Source organism: Theropithecus gelada, chromosome X (assembly GCF_003255815.1).
Source record: "Theropithecus gelada isolate Dixy chromosome X, Tgel_1.0, whole genome shotgun sequence".
NCBI lineage: Eukaryota > Metazoa > Chordata > Mammalia > Primates > Cercopithecidae > Theropithecus > Theropithecus gelada.
The window spans coordinates 151,778,805-151,789,359 of NC_037689.1; the positions used below are offsets into that span (position 1 = coordinate 151,778,805).

At 56.4% G+C, this 10,555-nt stretch overlaps 1 protein-coding gene across 3 annotated transcripts; it reads right to left on the reverse strand.

Moving 5' to 3' along the window:
* Window positions 1-2,941: 2,941 nt before the first annotated feature.
* On the reverse strand, window positions 2,942-5,517 carry EMD (emerin). 3 transcript variants are annotated; one of them, XM_025371794.1, is made up of 6 exons: window positions 5,028-5,517; window positions 4,800-4,904; window positions 4,567-4,644; window positions 4,219-4,352; window positions 3,715-3,764; window positions 2,942-3,630 (listed from the first exon to the last, which is right to left on the reverse strand). In XM_025371794.1, the coding sequence occupies exons 1-6, from the start codon at window positions 5,107-5,109 to the stop codon at window positions 3,303-3,305; spliced, it is 777 nt and encodes a 258-aa protein (XP_025227579.1). In that variant the 5' UTR covers window positions 5,110-5,517; the 3' UTR covers window positions 2,942-3,302. The 3 variants fall into 3 exon arrangements, with proteins under 3 accessions (XP_025227579.1, XP_025227580.1, XP_025227578.1); XM_025371795.1 differs by lacking the exon at window positions 4,800-4,904; XM_025371793.1 differs by having other exon boundaries at window positions 3,232-3,764; window positions 4,219-5,517.
* Window positions 5,518-10,555: the final 5,038 nt, after the last annotated feature.

Consider the following 10,555-nt stretch of genomic DNA (forward strand, 5'->3'; position numbering starts at 1 on the left):
CTCACCTGTAACAGATCCAGGACCTGACCTAAGGCCTAGAAAGCACTATTTCGTCCAGATACCTGGATATCTCTTTTCCCTCCTTGGGATGCCCCAAGCCCAGCTCCACATCCCCCATCTCCCTGACACCGGCTATTACTCCAGAGCTTTGGGATGTCAACCTTGCCTCCACCCCAGGTCCCATATAGGTTCCTGCTAGGCCCCATCTGCCTCTGTCCAGCCACAATCCCAGGTAGTGAGTGCTTCCTGGGGGAACTGGACTTTGGTGAGTTCAGTTCTTCCTGTCAGTGTACTTGGTTTTTATCAGCTGCTGAAACAGGAGGCTGTCACTGCGTCCTTCTAGGGTCCTGGTAGTAGCAACCTGTTTGTTCTGCCCCCCACGTACAGGCTTATTAATGGGACCATTGGGTCCCTAAGGTGGACCTGTGAGGAGGTGGCATCCCCTGCGCATGCCTACCACCTGCCATGGACCATCCAGGTCTCGCCTGCTGCAGGGCCAGCCATCAGTCTGTTGCATTGGGCTTGGGATGGTGAGGGGCAGAGGGCAAGGGCTTGGGGAGTCCACACAGCAAGTGGCTGGGCTCTGGGGGTGAGCTAGGTAAGAGGAGCTTATAACAAACAAGAAAGGCTGAAACTGAGTGGTAAGAAAATTAGAAGTGCTTCGCTCTTTTCTGCATGTTTTCAACACACAAGGACCATGCACTATTTTAGGACCAAAAATATACGTGAGGAGAGACTAGGATGCAGCCAAGATAAATGGTCAAGAGTAGCCGGGGAGGGTCCCAGCCCCAGCCCTGCCTCCACGGGCGCATGTGCAGGCACTGCATGGGAGCTGTGCCACTACCTGCAGCAAGGAGCCAAAGGCAAGGGGGACTAATGCCAGCACCCCACCCCTTGCTGGGCCTCTGTTTCCCACCTGCCCGTGTGCAGTGGATGGCAGCCCCTCTGTGCTTTCCCGCCCTCTGCCGGCAGCATAGAGCCAGGCGTGCACAGCAACATGTGGCATTCTGTCTTGGGTTTTTTTTATTATTATTATTATTTTTTTTTTTTTTTTGAGACGGAGTCTCGCTGTGTCGCCCAGGCTGGAGTGCAGTGGTGCGATCTAAGCTCACTGCAACCTCCGCCTCGCGGGTTCAAGCGATTCTCCTGTCCCAGCCTCCTGAGTAGCTGTGATTACAGGCATGCACCACCACACCCAGCTAATTTTTTGTATTTTTATTGGAGATGGGGTTTCACCATGTTGGCCAGGATGGTCCCGATCTCTTTACCTTGTGATCTGCCTGCCATGGCCTCCCAAAGTGCTGGGATTACAGGCATGAGCCACCATGCCCGGCCTGTCTTGGGCTTTAGTACCCACTTTCCACTTAAAAAAATATATGTAGACCAGGCACAGTGGCTCACACATGTAATCCCAGCACTTTGGGAGGTTGAGATGGGTGGACCACGAGGTCAGGAGATCGAGACCATCTTGGCCAACCTGGTGAAACCCTGTCTCTACTAAAATACAAAGCATTAGCCGTGCATGGTGGTGCACACCTGTAGTCCCAGCTACTCGGGAGGCCGAGGGAGGGGAATCGCTTGGACTCAGGAGGCAGAGGTTGCGGTGAGCTGAGATTGTGCCACTGCACTCCAGCCTGGCAACAGCGAGACTGCATCTCAAAAAAATAAATAAAATAAAATAATATATATATGTATATACAGGTATATATGTATATCTATGTATGTGTACGCATATATATGTATATATGTGTGTATATAATATAAACTTTGAGCACAGTGGCTGACACCTGTAATCCCAGCACTTTGAGAGGCCAAGATGGGTGGATCACCTGAGATCAGGAGTTCGAGACCAGCCTGACCAATATGGTGAAACCCCATCTCTACTAAAAATACAAAAATTAGCCAGGTATGGTGGCGTGTGACTGTAGTCCCAGCTACTAGGGAGGCTGAGACAGAATTGCTTGAACCCAGGAGGCAGAGGTTGCAGTGAGCCAAGATGGCGTCATTGCACTCCAGCCTGGGTGACAGAGTGACTCCGTCTCAAAAAAAAAAAATTATATATATGTATATATAGAAGATTATGAAATACATACCCAGGGCAGAAAACCTGGGAGCTAAGTGAGAATATAGGCAGGTGAATTCCATCACCCAGGGATGATGGGGCATTTCAGCCTTTGGAGCTTTTCTCCCATGTTAAACAAGCAGCAGTTCCAGGAGCTGAGAATGATGTGCCAGAGATGCTTCATTTTTTTTCCGTCCCCATGCCCTTGGACACTGGGGTGGACTTCAGCTTTTTCCAGTTAAAACACCCGCAGACTGCTGGTAGCGTGCATGCAGCTTTGCCTGAATTTCTTTTTTTTTTTTTTTTTTTTGAGACGGAGTGTTGCTCTGTCACCCAGGCTGGAGTGCAGTGGTGCGATCTCGGCTCACTGCAAGCTCCGCCTCCCGGGTTCCCGCCATTCTCCTGCCTCAGCCTCCCCAGTAGCTGGGACTACAGGCGCCCACCACCTCGCCCGGCTACTTTTTTGTATTTTTAGTAGAGACGGGGTTTCACTGTGTTAGCCAGTATGGTCTCAATCTCCTGACCTCGTGATCCGCCCGCCTCGGCCTCCCAAAGTGCTGGGATTACAGGCTTGAGCCACCACGCCCGCCTGCTTTGCCTGAATTTCTAAGTGGGTTCTCTGTATACGCCTTGTTGTACCACAATTATATGTATAAGCAGTTACAGGTGCTTTGGGGAATGAGTTAGGGAATAAAACTCCCAAACAAAACACAAACATCTCTGGGTAGCATTTGATTCCTATCCCCAGACCAAAGCAAAAATGCGGACCCAACAAAGCCAAATTGCAATCCTCGAGCCCCAAGACGCAGAGGCCCTTGCCATGGGAGCCCAACCCTCTCCTCCAGGAAGAGCCAACGCATTAAAAATAAATGGGGTTTTTATTGTGTGTCCACGAAAACAAAGGGTGGCCTTTGGTTAATCCCCCCCAACAAGATGACAAAAAGGAGGCATGCATGACAACAAGAACCATGTTCTCCTCTGACTGAGCGAGGCCTTGCCCTCCTGGACCAGGCTGCCGAAGAAAGCACACTCAGGCCCCCATGGAGGGCCTGAATCTGCTGCCTCCCTGGTGGGACAAGGCAGGGGGAGCAAGCACTACTCTGGGCTAGGCCCAGCGCCCCCCAAGCACAACACATAAAAGCCCCTGCCCCTGCCCCTGCCCCCACACCCACCCCCACCCCCACTGCTAAGGCAGTCAGGCAGGACTTCCCCAGAAGACCTGGCTCTGAAGCCCAGACCCTCATGGCTCCCTCTGGAAAGGGTTGCCTTCCTCAGCCTGCATGAAGTAGTAAATGAAAAAGAGGACGATCACAAAGACCAGGAAAAGCAGCAGCTGGCCCCAGAGCGGGACCTGGTGATCCTGGCCCAGCCCAGCCCCAGGAGCATGGTTTTCAGGCCGGATGGCACGGCGGGTGAGCCATGAAGAGGAAGATGATGAGGAGGACATAGAAGAGGTGGAGGAGGAAGTAGGATAATAGGACAGGTCCAGGGAGCTCCTGGAGGCTGAAACAGGGCGGTAGTGCGCGATGCTCTGGTAGGCACTGTCCCGGCCGTACATGGGGCGTTCCCTGAGGCAAAAGAGGGGAGCAGGTGGGCCAGGAGCCTGGGTCCAGAACCAGCCCCTGTCCCTGGCCTTCCCCATACATACATACCTATCCTTGCACTCCTCTTCAGAAGACGACAAAAGGTCGTCATCACGCACCTGTAGAAGAGAGTCAAGGTGAGGGAACTGGCTGGCAGGGCCACAATGGCCCTGTCACGTCCGTCTCAAATTTCCCCAGCAGGTCCCCTCTGACCTTTGGTTAGAGGCCAGGGACCCACACCCTCCTGAATGACTCTGGGTGTTCGGCCTTTTATCCATGGGGCCTTGCTACTTGTGCTCATGCCCCAGCATCCCCTTTTGCCCCCAGGACTCTCAGGAAGAGCTGGAGCCTAGATCCCAGACCAGGGTGCAGGACACATTCTATGTGCTCTAGTCACATAGTTCTGAGGGCTCCCCAAAGTAGGACCCTGACCAAACAGGTGTCTGCTGAGCCAAAGTCTCCCCAGAGGCCCAAGGGCCACCATTTGTACCCAGTGGCCCCCTGGATTTATGCAAACACAGCCGCGATCCCCTAGGTTGTACCCAAGTACAGTACGCCTGCCAGCCAGCTCACCTGGTGGTGGAAAGTATCAGCATCTGGGAGTGAAGTCACAGACTGGCGGAAGCCCCTGGACGGGCCCGCAGACTCGGGCTCCCCATAAGTCCTGGTAGTGAAGTAGCTCTCTTCATAGTAGTCGTCATTGTAGCCTTGGGAAGGGGGGCAGCGGTAGCAGAGGGGGCATCGGTGTGCCCCGCCTGGCCCGATGGCCCTAATCTGAATCCCATTTCGGGACCTGTGACAGTTTCTCCCTCCTAAGGCTGCTGGAGTGGTTGGGACTGAGGTCTCAGGTCCTCCCTGTGAGCGGGGTCCCTGACGCAGTCGGGTGAAGGTGCCAGCGTGCCCACCCAACCCCTGCCTTACCCTTGCTCTGGTAGAGTAAGGCGTCCTCTTTCTTGGGAAGATCATACATATCTGAATCCCCTGACGTCGAATTCAAGTCTGGATTGAAAGGAGACAGAACTGTTTGCCCCCCCCCCCCACCCCGAGACTTCCCTCCCCTTTCCCCAGTGCCGCTCTCGACCGGCACCCCTGCCACACCCTCGCTACCTCATCCTCCCCGCGTCCCAGGCCGTCCCCACAGGCGAGGCTCTCACCAGAGAAGCGATAAGAGGAGGCAGCGGACGAGCCGGGGGGCGAGAGCCGCCGCCTCTGGGTCTCATACTCGAAGATCTTCTGCTCGTAAAGCCTACGAGTTGATCCTGGCCGGACACGGGGCGGTCAGGGCCACGGGCCGGGGAAGGGGCGCGGGGAGGGCAGCGGGGAGGTCGCGGGGCGGAGCACGAGGAGGGGGCCCGGAAGGGGTCCCGCCCGCCGCCGCGTACCTACTACAGGCCCGTGCGGGATGTTGTACCGGCGCAGCAAGGCGGTCAGCTCGGTATTTGAAAGATCTGCGTAGTCGTCCATGGCGGGTGCGGGCTCGAGCGGAGGCCTGGCGGCGGCCCGGGCCTACCAAAACCGGCCGAGCAACGGCTGCCTAGGAGCACGGCGGGGGCGGCACGAGTGCATCGGGAGCGGCCGCACTCGCGTCACACCCGAATCGCTGTCGCGTCACGGCCGCTGGCTCCGCAGGCTGCGCGCGCTGCGCGGGGCGGGACCTAACGGCGGGAGTAGCCGGCACAGACCGGCCGGGCCCTGAGAGCTGGGAGGCTGGGGCCGCGAGCCCAAACGTCATCAACTCACGGATTGGCTAGCGGCAGAGAGGGCGGGCCCCCCCGGGAGTCAGGGTGGTGGGAACCGGTCTCGCGGTGGGAGCGGGCGGGGCCGCAAGCCCATATGTCACAAACACGGGAATTGGCTAGTGATGGAGGGGGCGGGGCCCACGCAGGCGCGGAGCAAAAGGTCTTGCGTTGGGAGCGAGCGGAGCTGAGAGCCCTTACGTCACAAACATGGGGATTGGCTAGCGATGGAGGAGGCGGGGCCCGCGCGGGCGCGGAGCAGAAGGTCTCGCGGTGGGAGCAAGCCGCGCCGCGAGGGGCGCCACACGTCACTAACGCACGGATTGGCTAGCGGCGTAGGCGGCGGGGCCCGCGCGGGAGTCAGGGCAATGCAAACTGGTATCGCAGTGGGAGTAGGCGGGGCTGCGGGCCCAAAAGTCACAAACGCACAGATTGGCTAGCGGCAGGGAGCGGGGCCCGCGCGGGAGTCAGGGCGACACGGCTGGGAGCCAAGACGTCACCCTGTGGCGCGCTTGAGCCAGCCGGGTGAGAGGGATGGGGCCTGCGCGCTAGGGACCCGGGACGTGCGAGCGGGCGAAGTCGGCGCTTGGGGTGGCTCTGGTCCCTAAGTCACTTGGACTTCGCCCGGTCCCTGCACATCCCTGCGCCCCGCCGTCGCCCCCCTTTCCTGGGCCCCAGAGCCTAGGGTTTCCCGGCCGCATCCCGGTCGGCCGCCCCGGCAGCGGACCCTAAGAGAGCGCGGGCCCGGGGCCAGGCACCGCCGGGGGCGCTTTGTGTGCGCATTGCTCGGGAAGCGGCTGCGGGGCAAGGCCCGCGCCTATGGGATCTCCGCAGACCCCCTGCCACGGGCCCTTCTTCCCAGTCTGCAGGGCTCTCGCCCGCGCACATGTGCCTGCTGCTTCCCACCGCCTACCTCTCTGCTTCCCTTCCTCCTCCCTCACTCTACCCGGGAGGAAATGGGGCACTGGGCCAGGAGGCCGCTGGCACTCCAGAAGCAAGCAGCCTTCGAAGGGGCCCGGGCATGCCGACGGGCACGCCAGTGGGCGCGGGCAGAGGGCGCCGTGCGATGCGTACAGAGACAACGTGTGCCCGCCTAATCCTTCATGCCGTTCATTCACCCGGGGCACTGGGGGGAGCTGCAGCGGGGCGTCCTCTCCTGTCGGAATAGTCCCTGAGCGCAGCATGTCTAGGCAGGGGGCAGACGTCGGTGATGAGCTATGGAAGGCTGCCAAGGCCTGCTCAGGAGCCTGAACTGTGGCTAGGATTCCCAGGGCCTTGATCAGATATGGGCTGTCCCATGGAGAAGGGAAAGGAGGTGACATTCATATCCTTTTTTTTTTTTTTTTTTTTTTGAGACAGAGTCTCGCTCTGTCACTCAGGCTGGAGTGCAGTGGTGTGATCTTGGCTCTCTGTAGCTTCCACCTCCCGGGTTCAAGTGATTCTCCTGTCTCAGCCTCCAGAGTAGCTGGGAGTACAGTCGCATGCCACCATGCTTGGCTACTTTTTGCATTTTTAGTAGAAACGGGATTTCGCCATGTTGGCCAGCCTGGTCTCAAACTCCTGACCTTAAGTGATCAGCCCGGCTCGGCCTCCCAGCAAAGTGCTGGGATTACAGGCATGAGCCACCGCACCTGACTGTGACATTCACATTCTAAACAAAGCCAGCTGAGGGTGTATGGAATCAACTAGTGTGCCCCTCACTGGGTAGGCCCCAAACTGGGAGCATGAAGAGGTGACATACCATCTGTGGTCTCACAGATGAGGGCTGGTGACAAGGGAAGAAGAGGGGAGGGCTCTGGTTGTGTCCAGAATGACTGAGCCAGCTGGTGAGGGTCACAGACCAGTCATCCATGGAGGTTTGCCATGGGGTGGGAAGAGGTAGACACCTAGGGGAGTAATGAGGAGATGGGTCTTTGTTCTGACTACACACAAAGATCCTAACAAAGAGGAGTCACTGTTGGTAAGGCCCTGCTCTGTGCCCAGCAATGTGGGAGGAAGTATGGGTCCATGAAGACAGTGCCTGGCAGTGTGCAGCAGGAGAGCCTTGGGTAGGGCAGGGGTTTGCACCTCATCTTTCAGAGCTGAGGGGACAGATGGCAGTTTGGGCTGCTCAGAGGCTGCCTCGTGGATTTTTTAGGTTTGACAAAATCAGATTCCCCAGCACCTCTGCAAGCCTTCTGCAATCCTGGCCCATCTCCCAGAGGCCTCTGTGTACTAAGTGCTGCTCCATCCTCCCCCATGCCACCCCTCCCCATACGGATCCAAGCTGTTTCCTTATGAGGTCAAGGAATTCTAGATTTGCCTTCTCCCTAAGGAGCACCCCCCACCCGTTCTGTACCTGCCTCGGCACTCTGCTTTTTATGTCCCACCCCTTTGCCCCACAATCAGGTCCCACCACAGATGGCACCAGGAAGCTGAACTGTGATGGTCCCCCTGCACCCACCCTGTGGGTACCTGGAGCCTAAGTCCAGCCCCATTGCAGTGCAGCTCCACTCCAGACCACTGGAAGCCAGGCAGGCTCCTGAGCAGCAGAGCCTCCATCTTATACAGGGAGAGTCAGGACCCTGTGATCAGGGGAGACTTGTCCAAGAGCCCTGAGTACAGCAATTAATTCATGGAACATTCCCCCACCAGTACCTGGTCCCTGGGGTTGATGACCTGGACAGCCTCAGAGAGTTTCCCGTCAAGGGTAGGGTGGGATTTGCAGTCGTCAGAGGGTCTGGGAAGGGCATGTACAGGAAAATCTGAGGGTCTCCAGGGGGTTCTTCCTGGGAAGTGCAGGCAGAGGAGACATCGTGGTGCAACCAATTCTAAGTCAAGAATAAGAAAACTGAGTTGCTCCTTAAGGATGGAATGGCTGGCAAGCAGTATATGTTGTATAACTTACAATCCCAACGTGATTGAGTTATGAGGAAAAAATATCAACATGGAAACATTCCTCAGTATCTATAACAAGTAGATGATTGTTCACTGAGCTGTTAACATTTTATTTTTATTTTTATTATTTTTTTCTGAGACAGAGTCTAGCTCTGTCACCCAGGCTGGAGTGCAGTGGTGCGATCTCAGCTCACTGCAACCTCCGCCTCCTGGGTTCTCGCGATTCTCCTGTCTCAACCTCCCGAGTAGCTGGGATTACAGGCGCCTGCAACTATGCCCAGCTAATTTTTGTATTTTTAGTAGAGACCAGGCTTCACTGCGTTGGCCAGGCTGGTCTTGAACTCCTGACCTCGTGATCCACCCACTTCGGCCTCCCAAAGTGCTGGGATCCACTGCGCCTGGCCTTTTTTTTTTTTTTTTTTTTTTTTTGACAGAGTCTCACTCTATCACCCAGGCTGGAGCGCAGTGATGTGATCTCGGCTCACAGCAAACTCTGACACTCAGGTTCAAGCGATTCTCCTGCCCCAGCCTCCCAAGTAGCTGGGATTACAGGCACCTACCACTGTGCCTGGCTAGTTTTTATATTTTTAGTAGAGACGGGGTTTCACCATCTTGGCCAGGCTGGTCTTGAACTCCTGACCTCGTGATCCACCCACTTCGGCCTCCCAAAGTGCTGGGATTACAGGCATGAGCTACAGTGCATTTTTTTTTTTTTTATGTTTAATGACAGGGTTTCACTGTGTGACCCAGGCTGGAGTGCAGTGGTGAAATTATAGCTCACTGCGGCCTCAAACTCCCAGGCTTAAACGATTCTCCCACCTCAGCGTCCTGAGCAGCTGAGACTACTGGTGCATGTCACCACACCCAGCTAATTTTTATATTTTTGGTAGAGATAGTGTCTTGCTGTGTTGCCCGGGTTGGTCTCAAACTCCTGGGCTCAAGTGATCCACCTGCTTCAGCTGCCCACAGTGCTAGGATTATAGGTGTGAGCCACCATGCCCAGCCAATGTTTTCTTTAAGATCAGAATCTTCTTAATACTAAACAAACTTAACTTTCGTGTCCCCCTGAGCGGTCCTGTTTCTGCTGCCCACCCCAGGCCAGACCTGGCAGTGCCCGATCCATGGCAGTCAGGCTCATCCCAGGGCTCGGAGTCCTGCAGTCCCGTCCTGGGGCCCTGCCTGAGGTAGGCGCCCAGCAAATGCCTGCCACGACCTGTTGCCCCCACCCCAGGAAACACAATCCCGACTTGGGACAGACACCGGGGGGCCGTGACTGTGGGTGGCTCCTTGGAGAAGGTGGCCTTGGGCCTGGGCCTTTCCACCTGGGGTGCGCTTGGCTCCCCCAGACTCAGACACGCAGCATCCTTGTGATTGGGCCTACACATGAGCCCTGCAGGCCCTGTGGGGGCTGGGGGCGACTCTCCCTGAAGTCCTCCCTCCCCCAGGGCCTGGTGGCCCTCGAGGGTGGTGAGCTTGCTACTGTTGGTGTAGCTGGTTGGAGATTCAGTCTTTGCAGCAGGAATGGAGCCAATTCCAGTTCTCTGCCATCTTCAACGTAGGGAGATGTCATGATCTTCACAAGGAATGACTGGTGTTATAGAAACCTTTGTTCCCACTGCAACCTGGAAAAAGTAGACTCAAAGAACTGCTTGTGTTTAGAGGGGGTGTGTGTGTGTCGGGGAGCGGTGCAGGAGTAGAAAGAGAGGGTTCAAATACAGCCGGGATCTTGAGACGCAGCCAAGCAGCCACTACCTCTTTCATGCTCCCTCCACCTGTTCCGGTGCCTGTGGGTGGGCGGGATTCCCTCCTCAGGATAGCCTTGGCTGTGATTCGCAGCACAGCTACCTCGAGGGCCTGAGCTCAGGTTTCTCATCTAGCAAGTGGCTTCCCCAGCAGGGCACGCACACTGGATGGAGCAGCTGGAGATGAGCCCCTGGGCCTGTTGGGAGGTTTCCGCGGGGCTTCGGGGATGAAATGTCATTGCCAGCAGAGGCAGCAAGACCTAGAGGGCAACCAGTGCCTTGCCACAGTGTTAAACTGGGGATTGCAGAACTAAATTAGCAGGTGCGAGCAGACTCCCTTCTTCCCTCCCTCCCTCCCTTCCATCCTTCCCTCTTTGGAATAGAATAGAAAATAGCAGCCTACTCTTTGTTTCAAATCTGTGTGTCTGTGTATGTGTGCTGGCTCACAGTGTCAACTGTAATTCTTATTGGGGGTTGTGGGCAAGATGTTACAACGGCACTGCTTTATGCGGCTTTCCCCAAGGAAGTGACATTTGAGCTGAATCTGAAGCTACC